Here is a 22,567-nt window from a genome sequence, read left to right on the forward strand (position 1 = left end):
CAATACTAGAAAATTAAATCCAATAACACTGAAAAAATTATACATCATGATCAAGTGAGACTTATTCTAGAAATGCAAAGTTTATTTATCATTCAAAAGTCATTAATTTTTTTGTGTACCCAGAAGTCACTCAGGAGCAAGTTGTTTAATTTCCATGTAATTGTGTGGTTTTGAGAAATCTTGGTATTGATTTTAATTTTATTTACATCTATCTGTCATCTATGTATCTATCTATCTATGAAAGAGAAGTGTCTCACTCACTGTGTCACCCAGACTGGAGTGCAGCAGTGCAATCTTGGCTCACTGCAATTTCTGTCTCCCAGGTTACGGTGATTCTCCCGCCTCAACCTTCCAAGTAGCTGGGATTATAGGTGCATGCCACCACACCTAGCTAATTTTTGTATTTTTTGTTTGTTTGTTTGTTTGTTTGTTTTAGTAGAGAAAGAGTTTCAACATGTTGGCCAGGCTGGTCTCAAACTCCTTGCCTCAAGAGATCCACCCACCTCGGCCTCCAAAAGTGCTGGGATTACAGGGGTGAGCTACTGCACCCAGCCTGATTTTTATTTTTTATATTCCATTGTGGTTCAAGATTTCAATTTTTTGAATTTATTGAGGCTGGCTTTATGGCTGAGCATGTGGCTGATTTTAGAGTATGTTCCACGAGCAGATGAGAATAATGTACATTCTGTGGTTGATGGGTAAAGTAGTCTGTGGATGCTTATTAGGTCCAATTTGTCAAGTGTCAAAGTTAAGTCTAGAATTTCTTTGTTAGTTTTCTGCCTCAATTATCTGTCTAATGCTGTCAGTGGGGTGTTGAAGTCCCCCAATATTATTATGTGGCTAAGTCTTTTCATAGTTCTAGAAGTACTTGTTTTATGAATTTGGGTGCCTTTGGTCATTCCATATTGGTTTATCTTTTTATTACTGAGTTGAGATACATATCTACAGCTATCTATCTTATGGATGCCAATTTCTTATCAGGTAAATTTTTCCCATTCTGTTGTCTTTTCACACTTTTGATAGTGTCATTTAAAGCATAAACATTTTTAATTTTGATGACAATTAATTTACTTTTTGTCTTTTGTTGTTTGTTGTGTTTTTGGTGTCATATCTGAGAATCCACTGACAATTTCAAGGTCATGAAGATTAACCCCTATGTTTTTTTCTAAGAGTTTTACAGTTTTAGCATTTACATTTAAGTCATTCACCTTCAGTAATTTTTTTCTATTAACTGTATGTCAGGTAGGGGCCCAACTTTATTCTTTTGCATGTGACTGTCCAGTTCTCCCAGCACTACTCGTTGAAGAGACTATTCGAAAATCCTATTCACCCCATTGGCTCCTCAGCCAAGCACATACACCAAATGTCTGAATAGTCTTTTCAACATCAAATGTTCTTAGCACCCTTGCAAAAATCAGTTGACCATAAAGCCCAGGGTTTACTCCTGGACTCTTAATTCTATTTCACTGATCTACAGGTATATCCTATTGTGAGTACCACATGCAAATAAATGAAGTTGGGACCCTACCTCACACACAGTTAATACAAAAATAAAATTACTAAAGATGAATCAAAGACTTAAATGTAAGTGCTAAAACTATAAAACATTTAGAAAAAAATCGGGAGGTAAATCTTCATGACCTTGGATTTGGCAATGAATCCTTGGATATAACATGAAAACCACAAACAACAAAAGAAAAAAAAGATTAAGTATCATCAAAATTAAACATGTTTGTGCTTTCAAGGGCAATATCTAAAGTGTGAAAAGACAGCCCACAAAAAGGGAAAAATTCAACTGATAAGATATTGGCATCCAGAAGATAGATACAGATATAGATATAGATCTCAACTCAATAATAAAGACAAATAAACCAATATAAAAATGGCCAAAGAGCACCCAGACTCATAAAACAAGTACTTCTAGACCTACAAAGACTTAGGCAGCCAGAATTCCTAGCCAAAGCAATCAGGCAAGAGAAAAAAGTAAAGGGCATTCAAATCAGAAAAGAGGAAGTCAAACTATCTCTGTTTGCCAAGGAGGAGCCAAGATGGCCGAATAGGAACAGCTCTGCTCTACAGCTCCCAGCGTGAGCGACGCAGAAGACGGGTGATTTCTGCATTTCCAACAGAGCTTTGAAGAGAGTAGTGGTTCTCCCAGCACGCAGCTTGAGATCTGGAAACGGGCAGACTGCCTCCTCAAGTGGGTCCCTGACCCCTGAGTAGCCTAACTAGGAGGCACCTCCCAGTAGGGGTGAACTGACACCTCACATGGCCGGGTACTCCTCTGAGACAAAACTTCCAGAGGAACAATCAGGCAGCAGCATCTGCAGTTCACCAATATCTGCTGTTCTGCAGCCACCACTGCTGATACCCAGGAAAACAGGGTCTGGAGTGGACCTCTAGCAAACTCCAACAGACCTGCAGCTGAGGGTCCTCTCTGTTAGAAGGAAAACTAACAAACAGAAAGGACATCCACACCAAAAACCCATCTGTACGTCACCATCATCAAAGACCAAAGGTAGATAAAACCACAAAGATGGGACAAAAACAGAACAGAAAAACTGGAAACTCTAAAAACCAGAGCGCCTCTCCTCCTCCAAAGGAACGCAGCTCCTCACCAGCAATGGAACAAAGCTGGACAGAGAATGACTTTCACGAGTTGAGAGAAGGCTTCAGACGATCAAACTTCTCTGACCTACAGGAGGAAATTCAAACCAATGGCAAAGAAGTTAAAAGTTTTGAAAAAAAATTAGACGAATGTATAACTAGAATAATCAATGCAGAGAAATCCTTAAAGGACCTCATGGATCTGAAAACCAAGGCACAAGAGCTACGTGACGAATGCAGAAGCCTCAATAGCCGATGCGATCAACTGGAAGAAAGGGTATCAGTGATAGACGACGAAATCAATGAAATGAAGCGAGAAGAGAAGTTTAGAGAAAAAAAGAATAAAAAGAAACGAACAAAGCCTACAAGAAATATGGGACTATGTGAAAAGACCAAATCGACGTCTGATTGGTGTACCTGAAAGTGAAGGGGAGAATGGAACCAAGTTGGAAAACACTCTGCAGGATATTATCCAAGAGAACTTCCCCAATCTAGCAAGGCAGGCCAACATTCAAATTCAGGAAATACAGAGAACGCCACAAAGATACTCCTCGAGAAAAGCAACTCCAAGACACATAATTGTCAGATTCACTAAAGTTGATATGAAGGAAAAAATGTTAAGGGCAGCCAGAGAGAAAGGTCGGGTTACATACAAAGGGAAGCCCATCAGACTAACAGTGGATCTCTCGGCAGAAACTCTACAAGCCAGAAGAGAGTGGGGACCAACATTCAACACTCTTAAAGAAAAGAATTTTCAATGCAGAATCTCATATCCAGCCAAACTGAGCTTCATAAATGAAGGAGAAATAAAATACTTTACACACAAGCAAATGCTGAGAGATTTTTGTCACCACCAGGGCTGCCCTAAAAGAGTTCCTGAAGGAAGCACTAAACATGGAAAGGAACAACCGGTACCAGCCACTGCAAAAACATGACAAATTGTAAAGACCATCAAAGCTAGGAAGAAACTGCATCAACTAATGAGCAAAATAACCAGCTAACATCATAATGACAGGATCAAATTCATACATAACAATATTAACTTTAAATGTAAATGGGCTAAATGCTCCAATTAAAAGACACAGACTGGCAAATTGGATAAAGAGTCAAGACCCATCAGTGTGCTGTATTCGGGAAACCCATCTCACGTGCAGAGACACACATAGGCTCAAAATAAAGGGATGGGGGAAGATCTACCAAGCAAATGGAAAACAAAGAAAGGCAGGGGTTGCAATCCTAGTCTCTGATAAAACAGACTTTAAACCAACAAAGATCAAAAGGGACAAAGAAGGCCATTACATAATGGTAAAGGGATCAATTCAACAAGAAGAGCTAACTATCCTAAATATATATGCACCCAACACAGGAGCACCCAGATTCATAAAGCAAGTCCTCAGTGACCTACAAAGGGACTTAGACTCCCACACAATAATAATGGGAGATTTTAACACCCCATTGTCAACATTAGACAGATCAACAAGACAGAAACTTAACAAGGATACCCATGAATTGAACTCAGCTCTGCACCAGGTGGACCTAATAGACATCTACAGCACTCTCCACCCCAAATCAACAGAATATACATTTTTTTCAGCACCACACCACACCTATTCAAAAATTGACCACATAGTTGGAAGTAAAGCACTCCTCAGCAAATGTAAAAGAACAGAAATTATAACAAACTGTCTCTCAGACCACAGTGCAATCCAACTAGAACTCAGGATTAAGAAACTCACTCAAAACCACTCAACTACATGGAAACTGAACAACCTGCTCCTGAAGGACTACTGGGTAAATAATGAAATGAAGGCAGAAATAAAGATGTTCTTTGAAACCAACGAGAACAAAGACACAACATACCAGAATCTCTGGGACACATTCAAAGCAGTATGTAGAGCGAAATTTATAGCACTAAATGCCCAAAAGAGAAAGCAGGAAAGATCTAAAATTGGCACCCTAACATCACAATTAAAAGAACTAGAAAAACAAGAGCAAACACATTCAAAAGCTAGCAAAAGGCAAGAAATAACTAAGATCAGAGCAGAACTGAAGGAAATAGAGACACAAAACACCCTTCAAAAAAATCAATGAATCCACGAGCTGGTTTTTTGAAAAGATTAACAAAATTGATCGACCACTAGCAAGACTAATAAAGAAGAAAAGAGAGAAGAATCAAATAGATGCAATAAAAAGCGATAAAGGGAATATCACCACTGATCCCACAGAAATACAAACTACCATCAGAGAATACTATAAACACCTCTACACAAATAAACTAGAAAATCTAGAAGAAATGGATAAATTCCTCGACACATACATCCTCTCAAGACTAAACCAGGAAGAAGTTGAATCTCTGAATAGACCAATAACAGGCTCTGAAATTGAGGCAATAATTAATAGCTTACCAACAAAAAAAGTCCAGGACCAGATGGATTCACAGCCGAATTCTACCAGGGGTACAAAGAGGAGCTGGTACCATTCCTTCTGAAACTATTCCAATCAATAGAAAAAGAGGGAATCCTCCCTAACTCATTTTATGTGGCCAGAATCATCCTGATACCAAAGCCTGGCAGAGACACAACCAAAAAAGAGAATTTTAGACCAATATCCTTGATGACCATCGATACAAAAATCCTCAATAAAATACTGGCAAACCAAATCCAGCAGCACATCAAAAAGCTTATCCACCATGATCAAGTGGGCTTCATCCCTGGGATACAAGGCTGGTTCAACATACGCAAATCAATAAATGTAATCCAACATATAAACAGAACCAAAGACAAAAACTACATGATTATCTCAACAGGTGCAGAAAAGGCCTTTGACAAAATTCAACAACCTTCATGCTAAAAACTCTCAATAAATTAGGTATTGATGGGACGTATCTCAAAATAATAAGAGCTATCTATGACAAACCCACAGCCAATATCATACTGAATGGGCAATAACTGGAAGCATTCCCTTTGAAAATGGGCACAAGACAGGGATGCCCTCTCTCACCACTCCTACTCAACATAGTGCTGGAAGTTCTGGCCAGGGCAATCACGCAGGAGAAGGAAATAAAGGGTATTCAATTAGGAAAAGAGGAAGTCAAATTGTCCCTGTTTGCAGATGACATGATTGTATATCTAGAAAACACCATCATCTCAGCCCAAAATCTCCTCAAGCTGATAGGCAACTTCAGCAAAGTCTCAGGATACAAAATCAATGTACAAAAATCACAAGCATTCTTATACACCAATCACAGACAAACAGACAGCCAAATCATGAGTGAACTCCCATCCACAATTGCTTCGAAGAGAATAAAATACCTAGGAATCCAACTTACAAGAGATGTGAAAGACCTCTTCAAGGAGAACTACAAACCACTGCTCAATGAAATAAAAGAGGATACAAACAAATGGAAGAACATTCCATGCTCATGGGTAGGAAGAATCAATATCGTGAAAATGGCCATACTGCCCAAGGTAATTTATAGATTCAATGCCATCCCCATCAAGCTACCAATGACTTTCTTCACAGAATTGGAAAATACTACTTTAAAGTTCATATGGAATCAAAAAAGAGGCCGCATCACCAAGTCAATCCTAAGCCAAAAGAACAAAGCTGGAGGCATCATGCTACCTGACTTCAAACTACACTACAAGGCTACAGTAACCAAAACAGCATAGTACTGGTACCAAAACAGAGTTATAGACCAATGGAACAGAACAGAGCCCTCAGAAATAATGCTGCATATCTACAACTATCTGATCTTTGACAAACCTGACAAAAACAAGAAATGGGGAAAGGATTCCCTATTTAATAAATGGTGCTGGGAAAACTGGCTAGCCATATGGAGAAAGCTGAAACTGGATCCCTTCCTTACACCTTATACAAAAATTAATTCAAGATGGATTAAAGAGTTAAATGTTAGACCTAAAACCATAAAAACCCTAGAAGAAAACCTAGGCAATACCATTCAGGACATAGGCGTGGGCAAGGACTTCACGTCTAAAACACCAAAAGCAATGGCAACAAAAGCCAAAATTGACAAATGGGATCTAATTAAGCTAAAGAGCTTCTGCACAGCAAAAGAAACTACCATCAGAGTGAACAGGCAACCTACAGAATGGGAGAAAATTTTTGCAACCTACTCATCTGACAAAGGGCTAATATCCAGAATCTACAATGAATTCAAACAAATTTACAAGAAAAAAACAACTCCATCAAAAAGTGGGTGAAGGATATGAATAGACACCTCTCAAAAGAAGACATTCATGCAGCCAAAAAACACATGAAAAATGCTCATCATCACTGGCCATCAGAGAAATGCAAATCAAAACCACAGTGAGATACCATCTCACACCAGTTAGAATGGCCATCATTAAAAAATCAGGAAACAACAGGTGCTGGAGAGGATGTGGAGAAATAGGAACACTTTTACACTGTTGGTGGGACTGTAAACTAGTTCAACCATTGTGGAATTCAGTGTGGCGATTCCTCAGGGATCTAGAACTAGAAATACCATTTGACCCAGCCATCCCATTACTGGGTATATACCCAAAGGATTATAAGTCATGCTGCTATAAAGACACATGCACATGTATGTTTATAGCGGCACTATTCACAATAGCAAAGACTTGGAACCAACCTAAATGTCCAACAGCGATAGACTGGATTAAGAAAATGTGGCACATATACACCATGGAATACTATGCAGCCATAAAAAATGATGAGTTCATGTCCTTTGTAGGGACATGGATGAAACTGGAAACCATCATTCTCAGCAAACTATCGCAGGGACAGAAAACCAAACACCTCATGTTCTCACTCATAGGTGGGACTTGAACAATGGGAACACATGGACAGGAAGGGGAACATCACACACTAGGGACTGTTGTGGGGTGGGGAGAGGGGGAAGGGATAGCATTAGGAGATATACCTAATGCTAAATGACGAGTTAATGGGTGCAGCACACCAACATGGCACATGTATACATCTGTAACAAAAGTGCACGTTGTGCACATGTACCCTAAAACTTAAAGTATAATAATAATAAAATTTAAAATAAAATAAAAATGGAATGAAAAAATAAAATTTGTAAGATAACCATGAAACAAATGTTGTGGCCTGGTGCATTTAAAAATACACACACACACACACACACACACACACACACACACACACATGCATTTTAGGCTGATAGTTTGAACTCAGAGTAAGTAAAGCTTCTCCCAAATCTGAATCCTGACACATTTTAAACCTGGAATAAAGAAATCCATTTCCTTGGTTAGGCTATGTTTTCTTGTGCCTATGCTGTATTTATAATAGGAAATCATAATCCCATAGTGTACAGCTGGATTCTAGAATGGCATATTTTTGCTGTCTGCAATGCACATTAATTCTTGGCAAGCCGGTGTACACCAGCACTAAATCTGGCTGTCCAGCAGAGAAGGTGACAGCACAATATTGCCACGGCCATGGCAGCAATTAGGCCTGAATCATACACCTGATAGTTTCTGTTAGTGGAGATGCGAAAGGCAGACAGAGTCCAGTTTCGAAAAGCAGCAAACTAATCATGAATAATACAGACTGTTTTGAGAGAAAGCAGGCTTCACCCTGTCTAAAGATAAATGGGATCAGAGTAAAGTCTCCATCAAACAGGTCGGTTATTGTTCTTAGTAGTGGTTGTTGTTCATTAAGGTAAGCAGAAGCTGAATGTTTGAGTGGCCTCATCTGATTCATCTTTTAGAGTCTAGTTGCAGCATTCTGAAAGGAATTCCCATTAAGCAAAAAGCTGCCATGTACTAGGAATTTTACATTCATTATTAATACATTCATTCATTTGTTCAACAAATATGTTGAGTACATTTATGTACCTGGCACTATTTCAAATGGTAAGGATATAGAAGTAAACAGAAGAAAAGGTTTTACCCTCAGAAAGTTTACATTCTACTGGGCAGAGGTAGGCAATAACCTCTAAGTAAATAAATTAATGCTATATTTAATATGTCACAGGGAATATTAGTCTATTCAGATTCATGTACAGTGACAGAAAGCCCAAAATAGTAAGGATGTTAATGTTTAAAGTCTGAAGTCAGGCAGCCAGAGCAGAAAAAGCATTCCTTTGGCTCATTCTGTATGATTGCTGTGCTTCACAGGTCTCTCCACTGCTAAGATTTCCTCATGGCTCAAGATGGCTGCTTCATCTCTAGCCATCAGCTGTGCATAAAGTAAAAGGAAGAAAGAAAGGGGAGAATCAGGGATGTCCCTCCTTGCAAATTCATATCCCTGACATTGTGGACATCTCTTCTTACTATAACTCTTTGGCCACATGTAGCTGTAGGGAAAGCTGGAAAACAGTCTTATTCCTATGTAGGCATGTTGTCAGCTAACATCCAGGTGTTCTTCTGCTTCTATGAATAATTACAATCTACACTGGAGACCTCTCTGAAGAGGGGACAGTTGAGCAGAGAACTGAAGGAACTAGTCATGTGTTTTTCTTGGGAAAGAACTTTACAGCGGGGGAAAGAGAAAGCATAGCATGCTCAACTAGTGCTATGGTTTGAGCGTGTCCCCCAGAAGTTCAGGCATTGGAACCTCAATTCCTCAGTGTGGTAGTATTGGGACATAGGATTAAGTGGGAGGTGTTTGAGTCATGGAGACTCTTCCCCCATGAATGGATTAATGCTGTTCTTTAGAGACTGGGTTAGTTCTCAGGGAACTGGGCTAGTTCTCACTAAAGTGGGTTGTTACAATAGGAGGCTTGACCCCTTGTGCTTGTCTCTTTTAGCTTGCACTCATACGCCTGTGCTTCTGCCAGGCTATCCAGGAGCACTAGGCCCTCACCAGAAGCCGACCAGAGGCAGCCACCAAATCTAGGACTTCCTAGCCTCCAGAATTCTGAACTAAATGAACCTCTTTCCTTTATAAACTACCCAGTCTCTGGTATTCTGTTATAGTAACAGCAAGTGGATTAATGCAGGTGAGAAAATGATTGGTATATTCCTCCATTTCTTTTCAAAATACTATAAAATACGTATTATTATCTCCACTGAAGAAAAAGACTACCTCCAGAGATGTTAACTTTTTGCAAGTTACATACGTAGTAAGTGAGTAAGAGTCTTACTCTAAGTATCTTTTATTTCATCAAACCCGGCTTTCAAAGCGGAGTCTGTGCATCTTTTTAAAAGAAGATAGTCTGTTTTCTCGGTAAATACACAGGAAGTAAATTCAACAAAGAGTAAAGTGTGTAGGTTTCATCACGCAGGTGTCCACGACATGTATTTGAAGCAAAGTTTTGTTCTTTAGTCAGTTATACATAAAGTTGGTTGAGACTATTGAAGTGGTCTGGAAAGAATAAGAAACTTAGAGTCAAGAAATTGAGTTTGAAAACTGCTTTTCTCAATATTAACTCTGTTTTGGGGCCAACTGCTTAAATTCTTTAGGTCTCGGTTTCTTCATTGTGAAGTGGGTACAATAATAGCCATTATGTAATAAAGATTAAATAAGACCATGCACAGAAAGCATTTGGCAAATTGCCTATGTTTAGTAATAATTAAAATAAATGCAGCAGCATGAATCTGAGCTCAGCTCACTTTACTTCAGAGCTTATAAATATTGCTTCAAAGCTGTGATGAGTTCAGCTACTTATTCCTCCGTCTCAACCGTATGCAATAATCACCCCCAACTTTAAGTTTTCTCTCCTGCTTCTTGCCATAGCAAAAAGGACATGAGTATCAACAGCCCTTCTTCATAGGAATTCTCCAAACAGCCCATCAGTGCTTCCCTAGGAACATACTCAACACCCAGAATCCTCCTCACCCTCACAGCCCACCCAACTTCTGTTTCTCTAAAGACATCACTATCTTTCCATGTCCCAAACCCGAAGGCACCTCCTTTTCTCAAGCTCAGATCAGCCAGCTGTAAAGTTCTATTATCGTGTTCTCCAACGTCTCCTGCACCCATGCTGCCTTCTCCATGTGCTTGGTCACCAGTTGACTTCAGTTTGTCTTATTTAACTTCCTACTAGAGAACAAAAATTTCTGTTTAATAGGCCAGTTATTCTCCTATTTCTTTTTGCTTCCCTTTGTTCCTCCATTATTTTGCCATTTTTTTACCTTAGAATTAATATTTCCCATGATTTGGTCCCAAAGATTCTCTTCAAGTTTATGCCGCACAATTCCACCTGTATTCCACTTGCAGTCAAGCTATTTCAAACATGGTTTGCATTGTTCATCTCTGTGCCACTACCTCTAATGCATTCATAGTTGATTAGCTGGCTAAGCATACACGTGGTTTAAATTCCTCCTCACCCATAAAACCACCTGTGCCAATCCTTCCCCTAAAACAATGTGTGTGCATTCTTCCTCCTCCTAACTCCTACCTCATGGGCTTTGAAACCTTCTTGTCACGCTAATGGTCTTTCTTTTTTTTTTTTTTTTTTTTTTTTTTGAGACGGAGTCTCGCTCTGTCGCCCAGGCTGGAGTGCAGTGGCGCAATCTCGGCTCACTGCAAGCTCCGCCTCCCGGGTTCACGCCATTCTCCTGCCTCAGCCTCTCCGAGTAGCTGGGACTACAGGCGCCCGCCACCAAGCCCGGCTAATTTTTTGTATTTTTAGTAGAGACGGGGTTTCACCGTGATCTCGATCTCCTGACCTCGTGATCCGCCCACCTCGGCCTCCCAAAGTGCTGGGATTACAAGCGTGAGCCACCGCGCCCGGCCTGGTCTTTCTTACATAATTTTTTTATTTGAGTGTCTAGCCCAGTTCTTACAGGGCTCATGCCTTATTACCCACTCAATCCCAAGACCCTGGCACTATGTAAACATTCAGTAATGTTTGCAGGTTTAAACTGAGGTGCACAACACAGCATTTCATTCACCAGTCTCTTAGAACAATTATCACATTGTGTTGCATTCATTGTTATGTTTCTGCCTCTACACTATGCCGAGTTTATTGAGATTAGGAATCACATTTTCATCATCTCTAATAAAGTGGTTGGTTACTCAGTAAATGTGTATGAATGAACAGGACTCATGATGTGAGTCTGAGTCCCCAACAACTTCACCCATCTAAAAATATCTCCAACACTTCTATTTTCCATCTTCATTGTGAGTGAAAAGCATTCTGTTTATTCTTACAGAAAATATTAGAAAATGAATGTCGAATGTTTACTTTTGGTAAAGTGACAGCTCTGGGTGATACTGTTCATGACCTGAATTTCCAAGACCAGAGGCAGCTAACCAAAATGCCCAGCATGAGAATGGCATGAGAATCAGAAACTCTTCCCAGCTAATTATGTCAGAGCAATGCTGTGTTCATACAACATGATGTTGTGACGACAAATGAGATGACAAATTACACACAGCAGGTGAGGTGAAACATGCTGAGGATATGGAGGTGCACTATCTCTCTTAATAAAATCATTTCTAGTAAAGAGAATTAATTCAGTGGTTAGTAGCAGCAGGTGAATTATATGATGCTTTAAACTAAAGTAAAATGTAGAAAAATATAACTCAGTAGCACATCATTCCATAGTTCCACATCATGGCAGAAATTATTTTATGTGCTCACGTACAAACTTCCTTCCCCATTTGTGAAAATGACATAAACATACTGAATTATCTATTTCACTTTTAAATGATCCACTTCATTATGTGGTGATGCAATCTTAATCTCAGATGTTATGATTATAGTAATGGTTTATAGATATATTAAGTCAAATTTGCCACACTAAAGCATATGGTGTCACATAAGGTGATACATTAATTTGCAGCTACTCAGACAGTGGTAGCTTGAGAGCTCAAACAACATTCTGCCTCCTTTCATTATTTTAGGAAAAAAATCCACAAACTCTTCTACACTATTATTTATATTTTAACTTAGATGGCTATACAACACATCTATGATGGGATCCTTTGAAGTTTATTCTACTTTTATTCTTGGTTCTCAAAGTTTACAGCTGATAACACAAGGAAATGTAAATTCTCATAATCTTAACAATTTTCTTTAAATCATTTGAAGCTGTGTTTTGTTTATAAAAAATAAGAAAGAAAGAAAAACAAACAAACAGGCTGGGTGCCTGGAGTCACACCTGTAATCCCAGCCCTTTGGGAGACTGAGGCGGGCAGATCACCTGAGGTCAGGAGTTCAAGACCTGCCTGACCAACATGGTGAAACCCCATCTCTACTAAAAATACAAAATTAGCTGGGCATGGTAGTGCATGCCTGTAATCCCAGCTACTTGGGAGGCTAAGGCAGGAGAATCGCTTGAACCCGGGAGACAGAGGTTGCAGTGAGCCAAGATCGCGTCATTGCACTTGCACTCCAGCCTGGGCAACAAGAGCAAAACTCTGTCAAAAAAAAAAAAAAAAAGAAAACAACAACAACAACAACAAAATAAACAACCTTTATCCTCCCTCACCCCAAAATCATAAATTGGCCTGGAGTATTTCAAATTGTAAACTCTGTGCTTCAGAAGCATGCTTTATTTCCTCTCCATGACAGGAGTGTTTTTACCAAGTCAGACTTAAGCCTCCTATGTCAATCAGGTTCAAGGGAGGAGAAAAGCAAATAGCTGCGGCATACAGCTGTTAATGGTTCCCTACAGGTAAGTTACGACTATGCTCAGTGTCTGCAAGTACAAAGGCAGCTAGCTACCAGAGCACCATTATGTGCTCAATTTATGACATGCAGAGGATTTGAGGATGCATCCCTAATTGCCTGGGACAAAACATCAGTGCCCAAAAGGATAGTTTTAGCCACCTGTGGCTATTAGGTGAGTGCCACTCCATTCCAGCTCTGCTCTGTTGTTAACTGAGCCACACACACACACACACACACACACACACTCTCTATCATGTGCTCACGCATAAATTCATGAATCTTTATTACATATAGTGGTCTTTCATAGCATATGACAATCTTAAATCGAAAGCCCAAGAGTCCGTTCAGCTCAGCTGCTCAACCTAATGACCTACCCTCAACGGAGGAAAAGAATCCAGTCAGGTGAATAAGTGAGGCTGCAGGCTTCCCAGTCCACATCCATGATCCCTATCTTCCTCGGGAACAGAAACCTAACCTTATTTAAGTAGCAAAGTGCCCAGCTAGAGTCTACATTTCTTAGACTTCTTTGTAGCTGGGGTGACAAATAAACCTAAGTACAAGTTGCTGAGTGGGACTCTGACAGAAAGCTACTTTAAGAGGGAACAGACAGTTGGCATGTGCTCTTTTTGCTTTTCTCTGCTTTTCTTCGTTGTTGCCTAGAACATAGATATATTGGGTGGAGCTACAGCAGCCACTTTGGGAACACCCACACTGTCAGGCCTAGGACTTCTTAAGGAACGCCAATAACCAGTTACCTCTGGATTCTTACTACAAATAACGATGAATATGGTTAAGTCAATGTGGATGATGTTCTGTTATTAACTGCTCTTGACTGTGAAAAGATCAAGGATATAAAGCAGAATAAAACCACTGACAGAAGGTATCCCAAGGAAAATCAATCATGTTATCATCAAACAGAATAAAAACAGTCAATAAAGAAGCAGATTTCTTTCTCAGACATAGATACAAAGAAAGAAAAGAATAATGAAGAAATAAAAACTTTGTGAAAGCCCATCAAAAAGCTAGCTGACAAGAGGTGTCTCTCAGGAAATTAGAAATTACTTATTAAATGAGTAGGATGATGAGGTCTCAATAGGAATGGAAAAGATACTAAAATTTTGCCAAAAGACATGTCAACAAGAGAGAGTTGCTGGTGCAGACGCCATTGAAGATGCAGCGAGAGTTTGCACATTCCTGCTTATGGCTCTGGGAAGTGCTCCAGCAGGAAGGAAGCGGAAATGGTGACCAGGCCTGCAAGCTTGGAGTCAGACTGGCTGCAGTTGAAAGGCAGCTCCACCACAGGTAGGAGGCTCACTTCTTTCATTTGTTAAGTGGACAATCATGAGATGATGCATCATAGAGCAAAGTAGCACCAGAATGCTGGGGTTCAAATCTCAGTCCCTCTACTTACTAGATGGTAATCCCGGAAAAGTCATTCAACCTTTCTATGACTACTTTTTTATGCCTATAAGATGAAGGGTAATAATAACAGCTACTTTGTAGGACTGTCATGAGGAATAAATTGATTCATGTGTATAAAGCACTTAGAGCTGGCATACAGTAAGCACTATATAAGAATTAGTTCTCAATATTATTATCCAGCTTTCGAGATAATCTATATACCTTGCTCAGAGCAGTAGGTAAGAGACTATAATAAATGGTGAAGATAAAAGAGATAAAAGATGAGGATGAGGACAATTAGGAAAGGGGAATATCTATAGGCCAGAAAGGCAAGAAGAAGGGAATATAGTGATGCAAGACAAGGGGACATATCATCACTAAGAGATGGTCCAGGAATGCACGTTAGGACACACTCTACAGATTTTATAAGGGGTAAATTTTCCTTTGCCAGGGAGTAAAAGGGGAGAAGAGAATTTTCCAGGAGTTTATTGAGCCCAAAGGGAGGACAACATCCAGCAGCATTCTAACCCCTTCCGCTCCAAGAGGAAAATGGCACAGGTGTAGCCCACGTGTAAACTGGGTCCAGGCTGAAGAAACTGAGAAGCAGAGAATGGATTAGGGGAGAGAAGGGTCTGCAGAAAGAACAAGTAATAATAATCCTTTGAGGGTATGTTTTGGTAATGCCACAGGAAGGATGGCTGAAGAATGCATCTGAGGAGCACTCTGTGATGACCTTGCAGGCTTAGCAAGAGTCCTGCAGGCTGGAGAGGGGACAGGGAGGGTCTTGATGATTTCTCCAGTTGAAATAGGCCAGAGGGTCACAAGGGTGGGAGAGAAGAAGGGAAGCGCTGGAATGAGGTCAAGATGACCAGGGAGGGAGCAAATCCACTTTTCCCTATGAGGTTGGGTCCCCAAAATTCTATACTCTAGATGCTGTCTGTCCTTCTGGGAAATCAGTTACCAATTTTGAACAAATATTTCCACCTGCACCAGACTCAGGATTGCGGCAGTTGGTGTTGGCTGAAGCCAGGAGGAGCATGATGAGGTCCCAAACTAGAGCCAGGAAAATCCTTTTAACTAAATCCCACTAATAGAAATCCATTGTTGGCTTATTTTGTTGAAGTGATAAACCATAGACACGATTCTTTAAACTTTAATTTGGTTAGTTCTTAACTTATGAACACATACAGCAGTTTAGAAATACATTGGAATACCAATCTCAAGTTAAAAGCATTGTTTACTTAGAAGTATCAAAAAGATAATTTAAGGAACTATAACAAGAAGATCTAGAGCTTGAGAAGAGCATAGGACACCAATTTAGTAAATACTGAATGTAGAATCTGGCAGTATTAAACCTCCTGGTGAACTAAAACCTAAACATTTCAGGACCGCACATATCCTCTTTATTTTGGTACCCCTGGGTTTTCAGACACCAAGACCTCCAGGACTGGGCTGGTTGTCATTGCCCTCAGATTTTATCTCCTAAATCACATGGATGCGTGAGCATATCGCAAGAGTAGGACTGATAGAAGACAAAGTCTGTGCTCTCCAGGAGGAGAACACTGAATTGGAACGAGGTAAGATTGTGGATATTAAACACTCTACAAACAGATCTTTTGGCAGGCAGATGCAAACTTATGCCAAAGAAGAGGAAAAGATTATTGCTATAAAGAAAAAAACACAAGCAAAGGGAAGAAAATGCCAAGCATTGAAAAAGCCAGAGAAGTCTCAAGGAAAAAGGAAGAACCATCCTGGGTGTCTGTGGGTGGGAGTATTGTGTAATCAGTGATGGGGAGTGGTCCAAGCAAGGTGTTCAAGTGAGAACAGACACTGAGATGGGGGTAGGGATGTATTTAGAGAAGCATGAGAAAGCACCTGAGTGACGCTGGCATGCAGAGTTGCAGCTCCTCTCAGGCTTTCCACTATGGCTTTCCACTATGACTTCATCCATCTCATACTGGAGCTGTACTGAGACTGAAAGGAGAAGAGGGCACTCCTTTCCCATGGATCTTAGACTTCTGCAAAATGAGATCACTCCACAGCCCAGAGGGTTTGCCTCTGGGAAGACAATGCCCTGTGTGCAACGCCCTCTACCCATCCTTGTGCCCATTTGCTGACATACTCCTACTTCATACATCTGCCTCCTCTTAGCCACTGAGCAGAACACGTTTCAGATCTGGCCATAGGAAAGGCAGGGTTGACTGCCTAATGTTTTTGGAATCTGGTCTAACTATTATTGTAACTAGGTTTCTCAGTATGTTCCATGTCTCTGGGGACATACGACAAAGTAACAGCTGAGACAGTGGTTCTCAACCAGGACAATTTGCTGCTCAAAAGACATTTGCCAATGTCAAGAGATATTGTTAGTTGTCACAATTGGGGTGAGGGTGCTGCACAGGCCAGGGATAATGCTGAACATCTTACATGCCCAGGACAACCTCCCACAACCAAGAATTATCCAACCTGAAATGAAACAGTGCTGAGCTGCAGAAACGAAGTTAAGATCACGAAGCCGAGGGTTGCTCAAGGAATATTTAAAATAGTCATGCTGCTTTTACTTAGCCTGAGGATTTTCTTTATTTTTCATGTTGAAATCTAAACTTTGCTTTGACTGGTGTATTTCTGTCCCTCTTACTTGCTCTCAAATTCCAATTCTGTAGTGATGTTTTTATTACTAAATACAATCTAGAATTAAATCCCCTTTTAACCAAATTTTACCTGTACTTTCAGGTCTAAGACATTTCCCTATTTCCTCAAACGAAAAAAGGCCTCCTCCTCCTCCTCCTCCTTAGGGCTCCATGTGGAGACAAAAGTGACTCCATCATGGATGCTAATCTACCACGTTGACTTCTGGTTAGCCTAGGCCCACGAATGCCTCCTGATTCCTACTTCACTTCCTGTCCTTCCTGTAAGAACAAGTGCTCCCATCTATAGATCAAGGCGACCCTTATGTTATTGCATAAATGATAGCCCATGATGCATGAAGCACTCTTGCCTGTTATGGAGGGGTGTCTTCAATTGTCTCTCTAGGGTAAGTGCCCTTTCCCTATGATATAAGAGCCCTGGGTCTGGGGAGTAATGTTGCAGAGGTCTACCTGTGTTGCTGCTTCCCAAGACCACACTTCCATTCATAAGCACCCCCAGGAAATTGCCCTTCACCAACAAACTGGATGTGTCTTCCTCCTTCTTTGATTTCTCGGCTTTTCCTGGGTTTGGAGGCCACTTGGCATATATGGCCCTTTCACGGAACATTCTAGTTGATACCTTTTCTATGTTGCCTGCCCTGTTAGGCCTTGTGATGTCACTGGGCATGTGCCGGACTCACTCTCTGCACTTGTGAGTACCAAAGCAGGCATAAACTGCATCAGACCTACCTCTGCATCCCCTTGCTGGGTTTCAATAAACATTTGTTAAAGAAATATTAAATGTCAGAAGCAAACAGCCTCAATTTTACCGGCAAAAGATCTAATATTGATTGACTTTTCTTAAATTGTGACTCAGGTAAGAAACAACATCACAGTTAACATAACAACTTGCTATCAATGGATAGACATACACACTAGATAGTGGCCTATTGCATTTTCTTTTCTCAGAGGCCCTTCTCCATGGATGATTGGTGCAGACCGGTCACACAGAGCTTTAGGTTATCCATAGATCAGGGGTCCAAGGAACTTGCTTTTTAATACAACTCTATAACCTCAAAGTGTTTGGAAATTCACTTTGTAGATAATAGCTCTGAAACAAGCTATTAAAGATTCCCAGGAAGAACAAAAGTCTGTACCAAGGAAGAGAAGGGGGACTTCAGAACCCTTGGCAAAGCCAGAGCTCCCTGCCTTCCTCTGCAAAATGGGCAAGCCTGGCTTCCTCCAGGCAGGGAGAATGTGATCGGCCCTGCACTTATGGCTCCACTCAGCCTCATTGAGTCCTGGAGTGGGTGTGTTAGACATGCCTATTATCTTCTGTATTATAATACTTTGAAAATGTGGGGACTTGCTGACTCTGGAAGAACTGCCCCTCCCAGAGCTAGCCAATTCCTAAAGATAGTAAACAACTTGCAAATAAATTCATTTTTTCAAATACAAACCAACTGACCCAGAGCAAGCATCATCTCAAACACCTCCTCTAAGGGGCTCTCATATTATAAGCCACAATCCACCTACCCCAGGCACCCCAGGGACAGGTACTAGACAACTAGGGACAACCCCTATGCTCACAGCCCACTGAAGTTATTCAAACTAGCAGATCCCAGGCTTGCTTGCCCTATTTCACCTCTTCCTTCCAATAGAAACCACAAAAAAGGCCCTTGATCATGTTTCCTTCCAGCTGCCTTCTGCCGCCTGGCTGACCTGATGCTCCCTCATGGGGCCCTGCGTGCCATGCCCCTATTATTGGAAACTGTAATACGTGGTGTTTTCAAAGACGGTCGTCTCCTGATCTGTTGGCCCTATTGTACTTCAATTTTTCTATTAACACACTATATTTTAAAACAGTGGGCTAAGGATGAGGTCAGTCCAGGCATGAAGCAGGATGCTGAGGTGTTAATGCTCTGTTAGGAGCATGGGAATGGGATTTGGTGTCCTCTGCGGAAACCCTTCTCTGATGGTGAAGTGCAAGTACCAAGATTTTGCTTAGGACCCAAGAAAGCAACTCAAATGAGCACAGCAGGAAGGAAGAGAATCAGAGCAGAGTCAGGCATGGATTTATGGGGCTGACTGAACCGATAGAGGGTGGGAAGGAAAGACAGTGCCACCCGCAGATTGGGGTAGAAAGTGATCCCTGTGCTTGGGTCTTGCTCCCCAGGCTCAGGAAGATGGGATGAACTCAGGGAGCCCAGGTGGGGTCTGAAGTCCCATGGAAGAGCTGTTTCTCATCTGAGGCCCCACTTCTCTGAGGGCTGTGCCTGGGGCAGAGAGTGAGGTAGGAAAAGTTCTTTGGTTTGGGAAATTTCACTTCACTTTCCATTTTGTTTTTTCCTCTCATGTATCTGTCCCTACTTGCTATGGACATTCTTCCCTCTATATTTCTGTGGCTTCTCATTTTTCTGATCCTTACATTCCTTTTCCACTTTCCCCGCTTCACCCTGAAAAATGGCTGCTTTGTCCGAGTGAACTGCTGTAGCAGGTGCAAGCCTCAGCTTCCTGTCACAGGTGAATTTGCTGAGACCTGCACTGAAGTTTGAGGGTTCCCGACTGTCCATGAGGTCAAGGTCAGCACTGCAATTCAGAAGCTAAAGGTGGCTAAACCCTCGTGCTCCCCTGGCTTCACTCCACTAGGCTCTCATTGCAGGCTCTTGTTGTACCTGCCCCTCCCAGGGGGAGCTGGTCTCTGAGGCCCAAGCCCTGCCCTCGGGGTCCCGCCTCTGTGGGATTTCTGTAGCTCCTCTCTTCTGTTCTCCCTCTGGGCAGATGTCTCCCAGCCCAAGCCTGGGACCCTGCTCACCAGCCTCCTGCCTCTCCACGGGGAAATCCTGACACCCAGATCCCTGCCCGAATTCAGCCAAAATCTTCTCTCCAAAACCCTCGCCTTCTCCTGAGTTATCTCCTCAGAACCTCTTCCCACACCCAGACCCTACTCTTCCTTACTCATGTTCCTAACAATTCATGTTCATGGAAAGAAAGGGATGGAGGGGAGGAGGAAGGAGCCCCGCTACAAGTTCTCTCATCCATCTCAACACCTCCACGTCAGAGAAATGGGTTCTGATGTTGCTGACTCCCAGGTATGGATGCCGAAGTTTATGAAAAATCTAGTTATCGTTACCATCTATGTCATGATCAATCCTTTATTCTTTATCTCAATATTACGGAAACAGGCATCATCATGTCTTTGTTTATTATAGGTTTATAGTTATAGGAGAATAAGCACTTTACAAATTATTTTATTTTATTTTACTGACTTTTTAATTTTTTTCAGACTCTGTCATGCAGGCTGGAGTGTAGTGGCACAATCATGGCTTACTGCAGCCTCGATCTCTTGGACACAACTGATCCTCCTACCTCCTAAGTAGCTAGCACTACAGATGCACCCCACCACACTTGGATATAATTTTTTAAAATCAATTTTTAAAAAATGTTTTGTAGGAATGAGGTCTCACTATGTTGCCCAGGCTGGTCTCAAACTCTGGGCCTCAAGTGATCCTCCCACTCCATCCTCCCAAAGTGTTAGAATTACAGGTGTGAGCCACCATATCTGGCCACAAATTATTTTTTAAATTTTATTAAGTTTGATGTTTCAGTGAATAACCCACAAGCCATTTCTTGTTTAATATAGTCCTACAGTTCATATCCACTAACAATTCATGCTCAACCCATATATCACATTATGGGAACCCAAACTCTGAAGTAGGCACAGATTTTCCAGTATATAGAATGCAACAGCTAGAGAAAACCTATCCCCAAGTGCTTCGTCCTGCTGGCTCTTGCGGGAAACTTTTGTAAACATAAATCAGACATAAATCACCCAACAATCAGGAATGGGTTATAAAACTTTATATAGGCATTCATAAAGGTTGGAGAGCATGAAATATTATTTTTCTTTTGATGATACTTATTAAAGATGGGCAGAGTACATACCGAGAATAGTTTCCAGTAGGTGCATCTGACCAGTGGTTGACCCGAAGCAGCAAGCAACTGTGAGGTTGACCATCCCAGCAGTGCCTAACTCTAAAAATGGACACTCACCCCCTACTATGTCATCTCAATCCTGAGCATCAGCTATTTTCTCCATAAATTAAAAGTATTTAAAATTTACATATGACTATTTACCAAATCTCTGCTTAAGAATCCTAACCTTAAAAACACTGAATAAATGAAAATAAGAGATTTATCAACATAAATGAATAAATTATTCTGCATAAGAATGACAGTTTAAACAAATCAAAGGAAAATTGGACATGTATTTAGACAACTTCAATTTTTTTTAATCTTATACCAGGATGTAACAATGCTCACACAAATTGATAACAAAATTATTAAGATTCCAAAAAGGAAATGAAGAAAATACATGAAGAGAATTAACCAGGAAGAAATATAAAGGATCAATGAGCACAGGAAAGAAGTCTTTAGTCTTTCATAATCCAAATGGAAAGCAACCATAACAACCCTCTCCTACCGTTATAAACTGATGGTCTTTTTCAAAAGGATAGTGTTTGGTAGGATAAAATGGGAACTTTGATTCACAGCAGATGAGGGACATATCAGTACAGCCTTTTCATAAGGCATTTTGTGTGTAAAGAGGACATTTTGTGCCCTGTCATCATCTTGACTCTGCAATCTTATTCTCACCCCTACCAATGTCACTACAATGAGGGAGCAATGTCCTCCTGGCAAGAGAAAAGCAAAATGTCTCCCTTACAGGGAGAACACTAGACTGTGTTTGGGAGTTGCTATGTGTTTCACTTACTAGCCACAGTATTTTATCCCCTCAGAGCCTTCACCTCCTATTTTATGCCAGCAGGTAATTGGAACATACTTGCCTCTAAAGCATCTCCAGTCATAACTCTGCATCACGCTATTGATTTCATAGTAAATATTTAAGCAAAAGGAGAACTTCAACGCACCTATTTTTGATGTGCTGAGGAGAACCAAGACATTTGAAACTGCCATTAACCATTATGGCCAGTCTTGTGCAAAGAGCCTCACACTCCTCCATGCTGTGAGGAAGGAAAAAGAGACAAAAATGAGCCATTTCCTGAAGAGGGGAGGGTTGAGTCAAACTTTTCAAGACAAAAAAGAGACAAAATACCATTAGGGCAAATTACTTAATTTTTTTATACAGAAATCTCATGTTAACCAAATAAAAAGCTTTTGAAAACAATAAGGTTTTATGTAGACAGCCAATTGTACAATTAACAAAAAATCAGTATTTTCTTATACCAGGAAGACCAGCTATAAAATATATAGAAGAGAAGCATTTAGCAATACTACAAAAATACAAAATAAGAATAATCTTAACAAAGCAATGTGAATGTTTTAT

General features: G+C 40.7%; 1 protein-coding gene across 1 annotated transcript in view; it reads right to left on the bottom strand.

Moving 5' to 3' along the window:
- ABCA13 (ATP binding cassette subfamily A member 13) overlaps positions 1-22,567 on the bottom strand; it is a 509,835-nt gene that overhangs the window by 11,948 nt on the left and 475,320 nt on the right. The window contains exon 59 of the mRNA XM_032758123.2: positions 22,152-22,244. Coding sequence (XP_032614014.1) covers positions 22,152-22,244 — 93 coding nt within the window. The remainder of the gene's footprint in view (positions 1-22,151; positions 22,245-22,567) is intronic.

Source organism: Hylobates moloch, unplaced genomic scaffold, assembly GCF_009828535.3.
Source record: "Hylobates moloch isolate HMO894 unplaced genomic scaffold, HMol_V3 SCAFFOLD_1, whole genome shotgun sequence".
Classification (NCBI taxonomy): domain Eukaryota; kingdom Metazoa; phylum Chordata; class Mammalia; order Primates; family Hylobatidae; genus Hylobates; species Hylobates moloch.